The 17,585-nt window shown below is 41.7% G+C and overlaps 1 protein-coding gene across 1 annotated transcript in view; it reads left to right on the top strand.

Annotated features, from left to right (window-relative positions):
* Positions 1–17,585, top strand: part of akt3b (v-akt murine thymoma viral oncogene homolog 3b) — a 24,662-nt gene extending 7,077 nt beyond the window's left edge. The window contains exons 3-14 of the mRNA XM_084377403.1: positions 6,841–6,966; positions 7,056–7,167; positions 10,233–10,377; positions 10,487–10,618; positions 11,376–11,441; positions 11,684–11,752; positions 13,105–13,227; positions 13,316–13,444; positions 13,909–14,123; positions 15,523–15,610; positions 15,891–15,993; positions 17,006–17,585. Of these exons, the coding sequence (XP_084233529.1) occupies positions 6,841–6,966; positions 7,056–7,167; positions 10,233–10,377; positions 10,487–10,618; positions 11,376–11,441; positions 11,684–11,752; positions 13,105–13,227; positions 13,316–13,444; positions 13,909–14,123; positions 15,523–15,610; positions 15,891–15,993; positions 17,006–17,091 (1,394 nt within the window). The 3' untranslated portion in view covers positions 17,092–17,585. The remainder of the gene's footprint in view (positions 1–6,840; positions 6,967–7,055; positions 7,168–10,232; positions 10,378–10,486; positions 10,619–11,375; positions 11,442–11,683; positions 11,753–13,104; positions 13,228–13,315; positions 13,445–13,908; positions 14,124–15,522; positions 15,611–15,890; positions 15,994–17,005) is intronic.

Genomic DNA, 17,585 nt, shown 5'->3' with positions numbered 1-17,585 from the left:
TGATACAAAGAGTGTGGATGTAGCCGTGATCCATCATCTGACAGCAGGAACAACGATGCTCGCCGCTTCTTGGAAGTCGCCTTCTTATTTATTTATTTTTGAACACAGAGGAGGTGGATTTATTGTAAACCTGACAGTGGGATTGAAACATGGCTGCTGTGTTCTGGTCCTGTCTGTGTTTGTTTGAATGAATTTATTTATCTGTGTGTGTGTGTGTGTGTGTGTGTGTGTGTGTGTGTGTGTGTGCTGTGGCTTTAGGTCTGTCTGTACACAGGATGGAAAATGAAACATTTTCAGCCACAGATGGCTGCTGTACTCTGTTCTCTGTTCTCTGTTCTCTGTTCTCCTGCTTCTGCTTCTGATTTCCATTTTTAGTTTGAATCACTGCGTTGACGTGTTCAGTCAGTGTTCAGGTGGAGATGTGTGTCCTGCTCCAGGAGACAATTGGACCTGAGACTATACTAAAAAAAGAACAAACAAACAAACTGAATTCATTCAAAATCAACCAGCTTTGTTTTCTAGCTGCACACTCATTCCATGTAGCGTGTTATACATGCTAATCTTCAACTGCACTGTCTCCGTTTCATTCTTACACACCTGCAGACTTTATTTCAATAAAACCTTTCGTCAAACCTTAAAATACATTTTTTGTACGTAGCTGGTCCGTGATCCATATGATGATAACGAACCTTGTAAACGGCATAAAGTAACGTACGAAGTGGAGCGAACACCGACCTGCTTCCTTCTCCTCTCAGCTCGTGGTTAAAGGTCCTGTGTTAAGCGTTCAAGCTGGAGATCAGTTTCCTCTTCGCCACAGCGATGTAATTAGCTAACATCGGACAGATTACGAGGACGGCAAGATAAAGTAGAAAAAGTGACAGATGACAGGAATACATCACCTGGAGGTTCAGTAAGGTAGTCGTGTATGCCGGGATGTGAAACCTCTGGCCAGTGGGTGTGGTCGTCTGCCCACTTGAATAAACAATATTTTATTAATTTGACTTTTTATCTGAACATTGGACATCCTGAATTTGTTTTCATTTAAGACCATGAGTGAAAGTTTGTTGCTTTAGTTGTTTTGCAGATTAATGGAGAGCAAAGTTTAATGGTCTGATCCGAGCAATGATCTAATCTGTGACTCAAAACCTTCATGTGAGTTTTGTTAAACCAGTTGGACTGAACAGTTTTTCCAGACGTCAGCTGGTCGGCAACAAATGCTGCAGTGAGAACCTAAAAATCCTGGTTCAGCCCAAAACACAGAAGAAAATAAGTATTAAAAATGATGATGCAGGTGAATTGAACTGCTGCATCTGGCTAACAGCTGCCGGGGTTCACAGGTTGTGTCGCTGTCTTGTTGTTTAACCTTTTTCAATTCACCCACAGCAGCTTTGGTGTAAAAATAAAAACTAGATAGAGCTAAAAAAACACATTTTTCTCGCCAGAATGATGCATTTACAGGGACGTGCCTGTCGATAACCGATCAATCAGCTAATCGTTGGAGCTCTATGAGCGCACTTCACCATTTAATACTAACGTGAGATGATTAAAGACGACGGAGAGCTCCTGCCCGTTAAACATGATGAGAAAGCAGAAGGTTTTCAAAATGATTCATTACTTTTTTGGTTTCCTGCAACGAGCCACATTTTTTTACTTTTACTCTTCTGAGGAGCTCCTCCATTTTATTGGTACATTGCATTACTGGCCATTAGTAATAATAGTAATAATAATAATAATAATAATAATGGCTTTAAATAGACTTCATTTTGTACATTGAAGTTGAAGAAACTACTTCAACTGTTTTCTTCTGCATCTGTCAGTTGTTCACTATACAAGGTCACTTTCGATTTAACGTGTTGAACAAGAAGTTTCTGCACTGAGACGTCAGTGAAATCACTAGTTACAGCTGAGAAGTCTGAACTAGTGCTGCATGTGCCAACTATTTCCTCAATGAATCGCTTGAATTATGAAGTTTATGAAAGCTCAAAGTGACGTCTTCATATCACCTCTTTTGTCCGACCAGCAGTCAAAAACCCAAAGACTTTTCGTTTACTCTCATAATGATGAAGAAAACAAGGAAATCATCACATTTAAGAAGCTGGAACCAGAAAATGTTTCACTTTTTTGCTTGAAAAATGAATAGTTTGTTGTTTGTTTCTTTCAGTCGACTAATCAGTTGAGGTCACCTGCCTGTTGTGTGTCTCCAGGTCGTAATAATTATGTTGGAAAAGCTTCATTTTCCTGATCGACACGACAAAACAGGACCAGTGTTTTCAGGGGAACTCACAGCTGAGAGTGCTGAGGGGGAACACAGTTTTGGGTTGTTGAAAACACCGACCTCAGAAAAGATGTGTGTTTTCTATGCGGCTCGGTTTGGACGTGGCCTAAGCCGCCCCGCTGCCAGTTTGAAGAACAGCACCTCCAAACAATGGTTGTTTACCTGCCAGACGGCGAGCAGGGAAGGCAGGCTTTGCAGCGCTGCAGCCCGGTCTGAGCTGCACTTGGCTGGTGTGTTATTTCCCACAGTCATTTTAGTGTGTGTGTGTGTGTGTGTGTGTGTGTGTGTGTGTGTCCTGGAGGTGTGTTTGTCTGGTCTGAGCTCAGGCCTGTTGGCTGGCAGGCAGGGGGAAGTTTCTCTGTGGCACTATGAGCATACAGAGGATGACCTAACACTCTGGTTCCTTCCTCTCCGGCCCCCACAAGTCCCTGAATTGTTTATTGCACCTCTGTTCGCTCTTATAATTCAGTCCTAACAGCCTCTTAGAAGAAACTGACCCGGATCAAAACTCAGAGTGCACACGCAGTTCAGAACCGTTTGGATACTGTGGTGTTGAAACTGAATTATTGAGGACTTAAAGAAACACAAAGAAGTCGTAACATTGTTGTTCTTGGCTGCAGAGTTTATGTTAAAGGACTTTTGTTTGGACCAGGGTGATCATGAAAGTCCTCTTGACATCTTTACTTCTTTAAAGGGGCTCTGTGCCACAATGTGTATCTTTACATGTGATAGTCACCTTTTTATTGGCCATATGTGAGCGGATTGTAATGCGACATGGTAAATGAGGCGTTCCCCGTCTCTCTCGGTCGTCTGTACAAGCGTGTGGAGGACTTGTTGAAGTTGTTTAACGCTGCTGGACTGTGGATTTCTTTGTGAAGGACTCGGGCAGTCTAAAGGACGAGACTCTATGCTTCTCTGCGCTCGGCTAACAAAGAGCAACAGTAGCTAATGTTGGTTTAGAAGTTGAGTCCGCTAACGTAAACTAACGACTGGCTTCAAACGCAACACAGAAGTCCCACTGACAACCTTTAATTTGATGTATTTCCTGTTGAACAGGACGCTGGGCCAACACAACACACTGCTTAATGCTCCATAAGTGCAGTGTACTGTAACTATAATCCATAAATGAGGATTTCTGTTTATGGCAAACTAATAATTATATTATAGTGTAACTTTAAAACTGTCCTAAACTTTCTTAATGGTGATTAATAATCATTTGGTGATTGCTTCTCCACTTTCCACACCAGTTTAATTCTCCTGGTTTAGGGATCGAAGCCTCCTGTTACAAGCTGCTTTTTACAACCTGACATTATTCAGCACAAGTGTGATGTTTGATCAATAGTTGAAGCAATTTATCAGAAAAAACGCTATTTCTGTTTGCACATTTCAGCTTTTCAAAAGGATTTGTTATTTAGATTCTCTGTTTCATATAATTGTAATCTGAATGACTTTACATGTTTGACAAAAGAGCAGTTTTAGGACATCGTCTCGGTCTACAGAGATTTTTAAACAGGCTTTTTTTTCTGTCTCACATTTTATACACTGAAAATCTTCAATCGGTGTGTTTATTAGGTATTTATGGGGAAAGAAATCATCACTACAACCCTGATTTCTAAGTTACCTTCGGATGATTCAGCAGCCTGCGAGTAATCCTGTGCTGCCGACTTCCTCTGCTGAGTTTTCTGTCTTGTCATCCTCATCACACTGTTGTTCTGAAGCTGTGTGAGTCATCAGATGTGTGAGAATAGTTTCGTCAGAGTTTGATTTGTTGGATGCCGAGGCTCTTCGGTTCAGTCGTTCGGTGCCTTGTCCTTCGTTAGCTCCGGCGCTAATATGACTCTGCAAGATGTCAACATCTCCCCGCGACATATTCAACGTAATCCAACATTTGTTGTAATTGTGCCACAAATTGATGAGTCAGACCAGCAGGAAACCAACACTGCACGGCTGCTGAATAACAATCAGCTCCGTGTTCAGACAGTGTTCCTCATCAGAAGGTTTAGTCTCCACCTGGAAGCGATACAGATGTTTCAATGAATTTGTTATGAAGCTAGAAAAACAAAAAGGCTGAGGATATTATAGATTATTCAGGTGATTTAAAATGTCCTTACATAGAGTAAAACACGTAATGTTGCTAAAACATATTTTATTTCACAATATGCAGCAGAAAACCTAAATGAACCTGTTCAAAGTGATGAGTCATCCACTACAGCAGGTGTGGTACTGTTCGTGCTTTCAGACGAGGCCCAGTTAGAAGCTGGACAGTGAAACTTTTACTGTTTGAGCCTGTAACACTTTAACATGAGCTTATCTTAGTAGGGCTGCTTGATATGACACAAATAAATCACGTTGCGGTTATTTTGACAGATACTATGATTGCAGTATGATTCATGATTACTCTAAATGATCATTTTTGCATCACAATTTTAATTGTCACTGAAAAAACTATTAAAATGCAGATGATGTGACATTTGTTGGGGTCTGCACCAAACAAACATGTTTTCTTACATCTGGAGAACGAGAGTTGTAGGTCAGGACGTCTGCAGCTCCACAGTGCTTCATTATAATGCTGTTTTTTCATACGTCTATCAAAAAATGTCAGTTTCTGTGATTGGGATATTGCACTTGGCAATACTGTGATTTCGATCACAGTGTGATTTATTTTTAAGTGTTTTTAAAAGCATGCTGATGTTAAGAAATCAGTGCTGTCCCTAGAAAGCACTGTTTTGGTGATTTGCAAGTGATTAACAGCATTTAAGTGACTAAAATGTAAACAAAGACGATCCTTACTACATGTTTAAGTCATTAAAATAACGTGATGTTGAAAAATGTCCTATATGTAACCTATGTGCCGGAAAAAACCCAAATGTTCAGACTTCTGTTGAGCAGAATGATGCTTTCTGGTCCTGTAACTTTAATATGATTCCTGTAAATAGCCGCTTGGTAACAACAGACACGTAAAGATTTAAAATTCATCAGCAGGATTATTCACTGAGTTGTTGTTGTTGTTGTTGTTGTTGTCAGCTAACCTCCTGTCTGTCCTGCAGTTAGCAGTCCCCTCCCTCCTCTCTGCGTCACCACACTTGCACGACTCCTTTCTTTCTTTCTTTCTTTCTGCCTCTTTCTTTTCTTCAAATGTTTTTCTTCGCTCGGCCTGTTTGGTAGTGTGAGCCGTCACCAGGAGCGCTGAACTGGTAGCTCTCCCTGGTTGGGGAGGGTTCACTGGCACCTGCTCAGCACAACCACACTCTGATCTGCTGACCCGAATGGTTGGGCTTCAGGGCCTGACTCAAGGGGCCCTCAGTGGTGGTAATGAGGGAAACAAAAGCCTGCCTGTTCACTTTCCCCACCCAGATTAATCCTGCTGATCAGGCCATCGATCCGAATGGAACCGGCAACCCAACTGGTCACAAGCTCGCTTCTCTGCCCGCTGAGCAAATATATCCAAAAGACGTCAGAAGAGAGCCAGAATGAAAGATTTTGTCTTTTCAGCGCGTAACTAGTGATGTCCAAGTGAAAAGTTAAAGTTTGTACAATGTCATTTTAGTCATTTTAATCTTCAGCTTCAGTCACAGACGTTGTCAGACCATGTTTTGGTCATTCAACCTGGGAATAATATTACTACTACTGTAGTCTACTTGATGAAGGTTGGATGACCAAAACATGGTACGTATTAAAGCTGATAAATAGCTCTCCTGGTAAAGTACATGCCTCATTCTCACTACTGAGGTTGAGTCTCGGGGTTAAAATCAGCCTGTAGATTTTCTACATGGAGTAACATTTGATTGTGACTGAGGTTGAAATGATGTCTGAAATTAAACTAAAATGAAAAACCCTTTAATGTTGAACCCTGTGAAGACATCACTTTTATTCTGGCTCTCCATGGGAAGTCTTTTCAGTGTCGAAGACGTTGAATTCACGTCTTTTGGAAATGTTTCTGCCCAGTGGGTAACTTCTATTTCCTACCTTCCTACTTTCTGCCCTCTTACTCGGACACCCTTCTTCCAAACCGGCCTTCATTGTGATCTCAACTGCACACCTGTAAAATTTTGTGACTGAACCTTGGTTGTGACACTATTTTGCTACAAAAATCTGTCACAGACATACAGATGGACAGACAGACAGACACCTGGCAAAGTAATCAAACTTGCTTCTGTGGCAGTGCCCACTACAAAAGGTGTCACCAGGACCACATTAGAAAACCCATCAGCTTTGAGAAGCGGGAACAAGAAGAGCAGAAATGCTAACCCGTGTTCAGGTTTCAGGACTCATTCCTGGAGCGCTCACTATGAGACAGACGTGTCTATCACAGCTGATTAGTTAAAGCAAAACGTCGCCCATAACAAGCAGGAAACAGCTAACACGAGCACGATGTCAGCCTGCTGATGAGACTGAGCTGTCTTTTTGTTCATGACATTATTCAGTGTAATACCAACGACGCAGAGACGCGTTCCTCCACGCTGAAATGAAAGTTATTGTAATGCATGAAGTGCAGGCGGCTCTGCTGCCTCCAGCTGCTCCGTGCAGCAGGATGTAACCTGTTCAATGTTTTCTCCTCCCTGCAGGTGAGTACATCAAGAACTGGCGACCGCGCTACTTTCTGCTGAAGACAGACGGCTCTTTCATCGGCTACAAGGACAAACCGCAGGACTCTGACCTGGCCTACCCGCTCAACAACTTCTCTGTAGCAAGTGAGCCACGAACAGAGGCGTCCGTCACACGTTCCACTCGCTGAAAACAAATATCTGTGTTAACACTTCAATCTCTGTGTGACTCCCAGAATGTCAGTTGATGAAGACCGAGCGGCCCAAGCCGAACACCTTCATCATCCGCTGCCTGCAGTGGACCACCGTCATCGAGAGGACTTTTCACGTCGACACTCCTGATGAGAGGTGAGCCTTCAGCCTCCTCCTCCTCCTCCTCCTCCTCCTCCTCCTCCTCCTCAGCAGCTCCTCACACATATCTTGTTTCTGTTTATTTGACAGAACAGGCTGAACTTAAGAAGTCAAGACACTTTTATTTATAGCACCAAATCACAACAGAAGTTATTTAATGACAGTTTTAATAAAAAGTAGAGCAGGTGTATAACATAGCCTTTAATTTACAGAGAAATTAAATGAAGTACATCAAGCAATATGAGCTTTATGTTTCAAATCAGCGAAATCAAGGCAGGATCTGTGATTCTCCTGGTTATACAAAGAAAAACCCAGCACTTCAAAGTAGAAACAGCTAGCTTAGCGTTAGCCGTCAGCTGCTCCAGAGGAAACTCTGACAGCTTCGGAGATTTGGGGTTTAATTTCTTTTTCAGAGATCCTTTATTACTCAGGACTTGAATTTCTATGTTTTGTTGTTGATTGTTGACTCACTGAAGGCATTTGTGTTTAATTCTGGAATCTTTATATTTGGTGAATTTGATTTGGACTTGTCTCATCCACCAGGATGAAGTCGAGCTGCTGTTGTAAAATACCCCAATCTTTTTAAATAACAGTTGTTACGGCATAACACGAATAATCTGTCGATCTTTACGACTCCAGATGAGAAACTCTAACAACGACTGAGCAACAATCTATCTGAGGATATCTCACAGGCTTCTGTTTTTCACTGAGCTCACACTGAACCTAAAATGGCCACCTGTCGAGCATGACCGCATGTTTATGTTGCAGTATTTAGTTTTTGGGTCAGTCCTTTTCTTAAAACATCGATTCTAAAGAAAAGAGAATCTGTAATTAGTCCTGACCCAAAACTCAAATAAAGACAAATTCTGAATTGAAAAGAATAAATATTGTGTGTTCATGTCACACTTATCAAACACAAAACTATAATACACTGCAAAAATCTTAAAGAAATCTTAAAAGTTTCCTTAAAGGGTAACTGCATCAATTTCACACATGAAAGTGTGTTTACAAGCTTTTGTGGCTCCAGAAGAAGCTGCATGTAATCTGATAAATGCCGCTGGTGATGTCACTCATTGGCTAAGTTGCATTGTGGGTAATGTAGGTGGCAGCATATAAAAAAAAGAAGAAGAATACCTGGAATAGAAAAGGTGATAACTCTGGTTCTGTTACATCCATTTTATTAACCGTCCATAATGAAACCGTCAGTGTTACAGGAGTACAATGCTTAAACCTTGCGCCTACATTACCCACAATGCAACTTAGCCATCGAGTGACATGGACGTGATTTGCAGTAGTGCTCCCCGAGACCTGTTAACTACTACTACTACTACTTTACTGTTTAAAACTGGTGAAGTTACCCTTTAATTCAGATAACCAGCTGTAAAACACATCTTAACTGCGTCTTGTGAACTGAAAAAAATAAATAAAGATGCTGAAAAAGCCAGATATGGAAGAGGACTCACTGTCAGCAGATATGAAACAGTCTGGCAGTTCTCAGTCCTGAACCGGACCGGAGGGTTTCTGTGTTAAACTGTGCTCACGCTGCAGGAGTCTGTCAACACAGTGAGAAGAAAGACAGGAAGCAGGGGTGTGGGGTGAGGCTGGACGCCAAGTTTTGAAGGGTTTTCATTCCAAAACACAATATAATGTATACATTCTGACTTGTTACCTGACGCTCAGGGGTTTGTTGTGAACAAGACTCGGCTGATAACATCCTCCTGCACGCACACGAGCGGCGGCCATGTTGTCAGAGCGGGTCTGCAGGTTGTTAGGAGGCTGGATTAGACCATTTATCTCGCAGGCCAACAGTTCAACTTAATTTGTTCAAAAACATTCACAAAACTGACAATTGAATGTTTTTTTTTATCATTATTATTAAAGCTGTGTTTGCAAATAACATCAGGTTTGTATTTTCTTTCCACTCGCTGTCCAATCTGTAGCAGACAGGTGAGCAGCGGAGGACAAAGCACTCGGTTTCAGAGAGTCTAGATAAGAAATAGCACTTAATTAGTTCATTTGGTGAACTGCCTTCAGTGCACCAGGCACAATTAAACAGAGACCTTTATTCTGATAGAACAAAGTCAAACCTGAAAGCTTTTGTTTACCAGATAGTTCATAAAAAAAAATATATATAATATAAAGTCTTAAATTTATGAAAGAAAAACTGATATTCTCTGAGATTTAAGTCACAAATTTACAGGACAGAAATGAGATGAACAGTGTTGTGGAGCGCAGATGCTGAGGATAATATGGCGACTCTGGGATGAAAATAAGGAGTATTTCAGTTAAATCTACTTGTGAAGTGTAATTTCATTAGGTCATCCACTGCTGTCATAGAGCGACGGCGCCTGTGGTGTGACGAGGTTGATCCAAACTTACAAAATCAAGTGATTCATTCTGAAAACACAATTTTTCTGAATGTATTTATTTACAGTCTTTACTTTAATATCTCAGAGCACATTTGAGTTTTTGTCTCACAAATTTATGACTTTAATCTGGTAAATTGTGAGATTTTTCCCTGAAATTTACCCTTAATTTGATTTATTTTTTTTAATGTACAGTGGCCCCTCATGAGCAGAAGGTTTGCAAATGTGTGTTTAAGAAAAAAGAAGATATGAGGCTTTGTGTTGTCTTCACCATAAATAATCTCCACTGGTATCGAAACGTGGAGGAGAAACGAAAGCAGACGAAGCCGACCACGTTCCTCATGATCTCTGAGGTGTTGCTGCAGCTGATGTAGCCACCCAGTTATAACTTTTATAAAGTGGTTCTGATACACAGTTCAAGTGTTTTCTGTTTGTGCTGAAGAGGATTGTTTTTGGCCTCGGTGGCTCAATGCAAGACTCCTCAGCTCAGCATCAGCTGTGGTCGATGCTGCAGGTACGAAGTGATACCTCAGTGTTTTTTTGGAGGTTGTGGAAGCTTTTTTATCCGTCCAGGTTTACAGAAGCTCAATATGTGAGAGCTAGTTGTTCTGGAAACAGTCCTTTTGACTTTTCTGAAGATTTCTGGTCAGCCTACAGTTGCCTGCCGGTATTTTAACCTGTTGTTGCGTCCTGCAGGGACGAATGGGCCGAGGCCATCCAGATGGTAGCCGAGTCTCTGGCCAAACAGGAGGAGGAGGGCATCCTGTGCAGCCCCACCTCCCAGATCGAGAACGTGAACGAGGAGGAGATGGACACCTCCATCAGCCACTACAAACGAAAGGTGACGGCTCGTCCGAGTCCAGTCAGAACATAAAGCAGCAGCTGTCGTTGGTTGAATGATGGAGACGTGGAGACGGTTGTTGACATCATGTCTCTGTTTCTTTGTCCAGACAATGAATGACTTTGACTATCTGAAGCTTCTGGGCAAAGGCACTTTTGGAAAAGTCATTCTGGTGAGGGAGAAGGCGAGTGGTACCTACTACGCCATGAAGATCCTGAAGAAGGAAGTCATCATAGCCAAGGTCTCCTTCATGTTTCTCTGCTCTGACTTGTTGCTGCTTGTTTTAGTTCTGAAAAGTTAATATTTTTAATGTTTATTCATTTATAACGAAGCACAACCACTAATCGGGCCGTCAGAAAGTATTGATACAATATCATGTTTTTTAACAGTGTATTCTCAGAAACACTGTGGACTTTTCATTAATAGTTAACATGTAAAGGTTTGTGGCAGTTTATGTTACAGTTATTTATTTTCTGCATCCTTCAATCATTAATTCCTTTACTCCAACTGCACAAGCCACCGAGGATGTTCATACTCTGAAGCATTCATCCTGACATTAGCCTGATGTTCGCACTCTTCCCTGCCAGTTACACGCTCAACATTTTGACTCGGGCTGTGCAGTCAATAAAAGTATAAATAAATAAAAGTGTGACAGAACAGCGTTATAATTAAGTGCTGTGGTGCTGCAGAGATCCTGATCGAGAAAATCTTTCTCTCCAGATGTGAGAAAACATGTTTGTTGGGTACAAACCCCGACAATTGTCACACCATCAGGATTTTAACAGTTTTGTGAAGGTGAAAATGAAAGTTGTGATGTAAAAACGATCATTCTCGCTGATTGTGAATCAGATCACAATCTTGTCAAATCATCTGTGTATCGTCTTTTGACCATATCGTGCAGCTTCACTTTTGACTCGCACAAGAAGTCGTCTGCAGGCGAGCTCCTCCCGTCACCTCGTTAATCACTCTGCCTCTTCTTTTTTCTCTCTTCACCACAGGATGAAGTTGCTCACACGCTCACAGAAAGTAGGGTATTAAAAAACACTCGGCATCCATTCCTAACTGTGAGTATCAGCGTGCAGATTGCATGAAACGTTGTGATTTCTGTGTGTTAGACTGAATCCACCTCTTAGTTTTAAAAAAAGAGCAGCCTCGGCCACCGGCTTCAGTTCAGAGACTGTTTTTATAAATGTTGTGCAAAGAAGGAAAGATGCACTGAATTCAGACCACAAAGCTCCTGTTCTGTGTTTGAAACGAGCGGCTGAGCACCGCCGGGACTAAAAAATATGTATATATTGTGTTGCAGTCTCTGAAGTACTCGTTCCAGACGAAGGATCGGCTGTGCTTTGTAATGGAGTACGTCAACGGAGGAGAGGTGAGGAGATCAATGAGTCTCTTTTTTTAAAGCGCGTTGTTTGATGCTGGCAGATGTTCTGTCTTATTCCAACATGGAAGTTATTTCAAGCATTATTGAAGACTGTTGATTAACAACACGGTGCGATTCAAAGAGCTGTAACGGAAAGCAGTCGCTCCTCTTATTGTGGTTTAAGTCTTATTTATTCAGCTGGTTCGTCTGCAGCTTCACCATATCTTCTGAACTTCTTATTCATTTCTTTTCGTGTGGCTTCAGTCAGACACACTCGATCAAGACATTTACCATTTATTGCAAAATGGGAACAGTTATTTTGCACATCTGAAGGATCCACGTCCTGTTCTCGTGTACATACGTGTCATTTTGCAGCATTGAGAGGCACCTTCCTCCTCAGCTCCACCTTTTGGTTGTGCTTCTTCAATGTGCTTTATTGATCAACAGCAAGGAGCAGAACGACACAAAGTAACGGGTAGTTAGGTTGATTAAAAATAGCTGCTTTAAATTCAAATGTTCCTGTTTAAATGCAAATTCAGGTATGAGATTAACAAATGAAACTATATTTACAGTACGTAAGGGTTAATGAATCTCTTTGTTTAGATTTCAGATTTATTAGTTGGCTGTTGAGATTAAAAGTTTACGACTCTTCTCGTACTGTAAACATACATCTCCATCTTTACTTTATCCACAATGAAATTTGTGTTAAAGGAGCAATCTGTAAGATATGGCCAGAATTTTAGTTTAAAACAATTATGGAAAGCTAGCCCCGGCCCATCCTGTGTCCTAATACCACTTTGTACTTCAAGAGGTGATGGTCTGATAGCCCTGTAGTTTCAGCTGGGGGAGGCTGCTTACTAATAAGTTAACGAAAGATGTGAAGAAAGGAAATATTTTGACTCCTATTTTCCTTCTAAACAGAAAAATACATCCGCACGCCGTCTGAACTCAAGTTTCTCTCTGACTGAACTCAGACGAGCTTCATCGCCTTGTTAACTCATCGTCAAACACACTTCATTCAAACTGAGTCAGAGGCACCAGAACAGTGTTGGTTTGTCTCCACAGTCACCTCCGGTTCGGTCCAAATAAATCCCCAGTTCACAGAGAAACGTGAAAAATAACAGTAGCTACAGCCAAAGATGGATGTAGTGGTTATGCTGCCCCCTGTAGTTTTGGAGCTACCTTTAAATTATTACAAACGACACCTTTTAAGCCTAATTTAATGATCTGAAACTGTCATCCTACTTTTGTTTTGAATGTAACTGTGTGTAATTTTAGATCAGCTACTTCCTGGTCTTTACTGAACTTACTACAGACGAGATGTCTGAGGTGAATGAACTCATGTTTTTTTTTCTTGGCAGCTGTTTTTCCATTTGTCAAGAGAAAGAGTTTTTTCGGAGGACCGCACTCGTTTCTACGGCGCTGAGATCGTCTCTGCTTTAGACTACCTACATTCTGCCAAGATCGTCTATCGTGATCTGAAGGTAAACGACACCAAAAGTCCAACGTTTGACGCAGAAGCGGACAGAAACGCGTCCAGATTGTTTCATGTTTTGTATTTCCCTCGTCCAGCTGGAGAACCTCATGTTGGACAAAGACGGCCACATCAAGATCACAGACTTCGGCCTCTGCAAAGAAGGCATCACCGACACTGCCACCATGAAGACCTTCTGTGGGACACCAGAGTACCTGGCTCCAGAGGTCAGAGGTCACATTAAACCTGAGCCTTCACTGTCATCTGTGTTTGTCTTGTGTGATAAAACCAAGAAAGGAGCTGTGTGTTTTGGATCCTCTCAGTTCGTCTCTTTGGGCTTAACGTTGTAACCGACGTGGACCCGGAGCTGCAGTTCCTCTAATGGCGTCTGAATGTTTCCTTTACAACAAAGTCAAATGTCAACAACTGTTTTCACTTCTTCTAATGGGGATCGTGGTGGAAGTTGTTCTCCATTAAGAGGATATGAAAGAGGATATCAGATAATGTCAGAGTCAAAAATAGCAACATGAGAAAGAAGAAAACAGGTTTGATTTTCGATTTGATCAATATGTTATAACTCAGTGAAAGTGTGGCTCAGTTACAGTGATATACAGATATTTCCTGTTTTTTTAAAGAGGAAATGAATGACAACACAATGGTTAAGTGGTGGTTTTATGTGTGGTGTGTTCAGGTGCTGGAGGACAACGACTATGGGCGGGCGGTGGACTGGTGGGGTTTGGGCGTGGTGACGTACGAAATGATGTGCGGCCGCCTGCCGTTCTACAACCAGGACCACGAGAAGCTGTTTGAGCTCATCCTCATGGAGGAGATCAAGTTCCCACGAACCCTGTCTGCGGACGCCAAGTCGCTGCTGTCAGGGCTGCTCATCAAGGACCCCAACAAACGGTACACACACACACACACACACACACACACACACACACACATATCATCATCACCAGGTTTGCATAAGAAACAGGCAAACGGCTGTTTTCAATACAGAGAGCAGTTAAACTTTCCTGGAGAGCTGCAGAATGCTTTGAATATTCAAAACAAGTTTTTATGTTGTTTGATCAGAAACGTTCCATCAGAGAAAAGATGGATGACTGTAGCAAACATGCGTATGTCTTTAACTGATTTAATTTAAACACTTCATAATCATAAAACTGGAGTCGTCCAGCTGGAGTCAGGTCGTCGGGCTCTTCGCTGCCTGTCCTCTCCTCACTTCCCTCAACTCATTTCCTGTCGTTTCTTTGTTGTCCGTTCTGTATTAAAGACATAAAATGCTTTAAAGATGCCTGGTTAGAAAGTGTATTTGTACATTTTGATTCAAACAAATGTCTTTCTTCATTATTCTACTTCCAAACTTTCAAAGATTAATGTCTAAAAATAACCTCCATACACAGATATCTGCAGATCAAAACACAATCTGTAGGCAAAGGACAGAAATTTGGTACCGGACGTGTTCTGGTTTCCCTTTTTAGTCCCTTTGTAGTCCGAGCAGCATTGACCAAGTCAAAGTGGAAGGCAGTGACCGAAGAGCAATCTTGTTACCCATCGGCTGTCGTCTCAGGACAGTTTAGCTTTCTATTAGCTTTCATGATGAAGAGTCGTCTCCATTCATGTGTCACAAGTTGCTAATTGGACTGTAAACAATGACAGTCGTGAACCCTGATGTTCATTATCTGGATATCAGCTGCACCAGAACCACTGAAACACTGGAAAGACCAGAGACTCATCCGTCCAGTTACCGATCCCCTCACCCTGTCAGAACCTTAACCCCATCTTACAAACGATAACTTCTTCCATGTCCTTGTGTCTTTTTCTTAACCAGCAAAGCTTTCACATTATAAAAAACCTGATTGGACAGCTGCAAAGATGAGGAGCAACATAAATGATTGTGTTTCAGGATTCATGATGTTGCAGGATCCTGTTTCCTTTTCGCCGGTCAGGAGATGATAAACACTGATAGTTTATTTCACTGTGAACCTCTGGATGTTAAGAGGAGAACAGAACCTTCTCATGATGTTTGGGATTCAGTAAAAAGTGCTGTTAGACCAAACTGGCCGGTGGCTGCTGTTAAATTCCCACTCCGATTATCCCCGAGGCGTTTTCTTTCTCTAATGAAGAAACCGGTAAAAAAGAGGCTACTGCAGCTTCAGAGAGCGAACTCGTTCACCCCGACGAGTTATTTTAGGATCAGTAGCAGGTGGATATTCTGGTTCCATTGATGGAGACTTTGTAAGAGCGGCGTTTGATGTCTGACTTCGACGTCTTCTTCTTCTCTTCTTCCCGTCTCTGACAGGCTGGGCGGCGGACCGGATGACGCTAAGGAGATCATGCGACACAGTTTCTTTGGCACAATCGACTGGCAGGACGTCTACGACAAGAAGGTGAGAGCAGGATTTAGCTGCGAGACGTCATCCGATCTTCAGCGGTAATTTATTCAAACAGCCTACCTGAGATATTCTGGTAGCAGGGTTACCTAATTTTTTAAAAGGAGTCTGGCTGGGATGTAAACTCCAAAATAGAAACAGAAAATAAATAATTACCTCATCTGGATTTCAGCTCAACGACATAAAGCGGTCCGAACAGCAGCCGGCCCTCCGAACAGACACGTTTTCATTTTGTTTAAATGACTCGAGCTTCTTGTCCACTTCCTGTCTCCTCCAGCTGGTCCCACCTTTCCAGCCGCAGGTCTCCTCGGAGACGGACACACGCTACTTTGACGAGGAGTTCACAGCACAGACCATCACCATCACTCCGCCGGAGAAATGTAAGGACGTCTGTCCACCTGCACCGACACCAGGCCGGCGGGTCAAACATCAGACCTGTGGTTATTATCACTGATGTGATGGAGGCCGTGTTTTACTCCTCTTGACTTAAAGGGGAACTTTAACATCCTGATGAGCAGAACTCAACCTGTCTGATGAAGCTGTAACATCAGCTCGACCCCATATTTAAAGATTCAGGCCTCATTTTATTAGTTTGAGCTTCACCGAAACATTTTATATTAAATATTTGAAGCCTTTTTGGGGTTTTGCCAAATAAAATGTTAAAATTCAGTCATCCTTTTTTTGTGCATTGACAAAGTAGATATAATATAAAAGCTACAAATCTTTATATTTTTCAACCAGATGAAAACTGAGCTCCTGCGGCGCCCCCTAGTGGCTGCAGGAGGTCGTTGTTTACATGATCCTGTTTAAATTGTAATCGTAATTAAAATAAAAACCAAAACAGCTACAGCGTTCAACCTTCAGCAACAGGAAGCTGAGACTTTCCTCTTTTGTTCTTATTTAGTCAAATCTGAGTTTTATATTTTTATGTATTTATGACATTATTTAAATACGAACTTTTAAAATATCATTTTAGTTGTTTATTGACTTAAATAACATTTCAGATCAGGTTTCACGGTTTTTAAAGAAACTCAAAGACATCAAAGGCATCACAGTAACCATAAATACCAATGTAGGATGACTGGTGGGTCATTTCTGCTGCAGAATATAAAGAGTTAATAGCATCAGTATCATAAACCAGCTGAGAAATGTTTGCTTCGTTTGTTATTTGAACATTAAAATGACCAGGAGTTGTTTTATACTTTGATATTTTAAATGGTTTAAGTGACCAAATGTTTTTGATTTGATGAAAATATGGTGGAAACACAAACTGACGGGCTGTTTCTACCTGATGTTGTGAATAGATAATAAGTCAGTAAATCACTTGTCATGGTTTGGCTTTATGAATGATTATCACTGGCCTCTGATGCGTCTCCGTCTCTCTCTCCACAGATGACGAGGACGGGATGGACGCGGCGGACAACGAGCGAAGGCCTCATTTCCCACAGTTCTCCTACTCAGCCAGCGGGCGGGAGTGAGCGCTCCGGCCCCGCCAGCCAGTATCGTCCCCATTCGTGGCCATTTTGAGGAAAACACGTAGCCATTTTAGGAAAAAAAAAAAAAAATACCAGTCTCCCCTCTTTTTCTCCTTCTCTGCCTCCTCACAGACGGGGAGAAGTCTTTTTAGGGACTTTAAAAGAGGTTTTTGCACAGTGGGATAGACTCCAGCCGGTCTCCCCACACTAAAAAAAATAAGTCTCCTACATTTTCAGCGCTATTTACTGCAGAAGGCAATGTTTTTGTTATTTATTTTTTCTCTCCGTCAGTATTAAGTTGTCGACCCGGGTTGCGTTCATCTTTTTTTTTTTTTGTTTGTTTGTTTGTTGTTTCTGCCCTTTTTTCTTCTTCTTTTGACTTTTTTGCACTTGGTTTGGAAGAGCCGTTTTAGGGAACAAAAAACCAAAAATGTTGCCTTACGTGTGCAGATGTTTCGTATCATACCGACAGGGTGTTTTGTTTTGTTTTTGGGAGA

This window comes from Pagrus pagrus, assembly GCF_965226575.1.
Source record: "Pagrus pagrus genome assembly, chromosome: 2".
In the NCBI taxonomy this organism is placed as follows: Eukaryota; Metazoa; Chordata; class Actinopteri; order Spariformes; family Sparidae; genus Pagrus; species Pagrus pagrus.
Note: the sequence above shows the minus strand (reverse complement) of the source record. Positions and strands in the feature narration are given on the sequence as shown.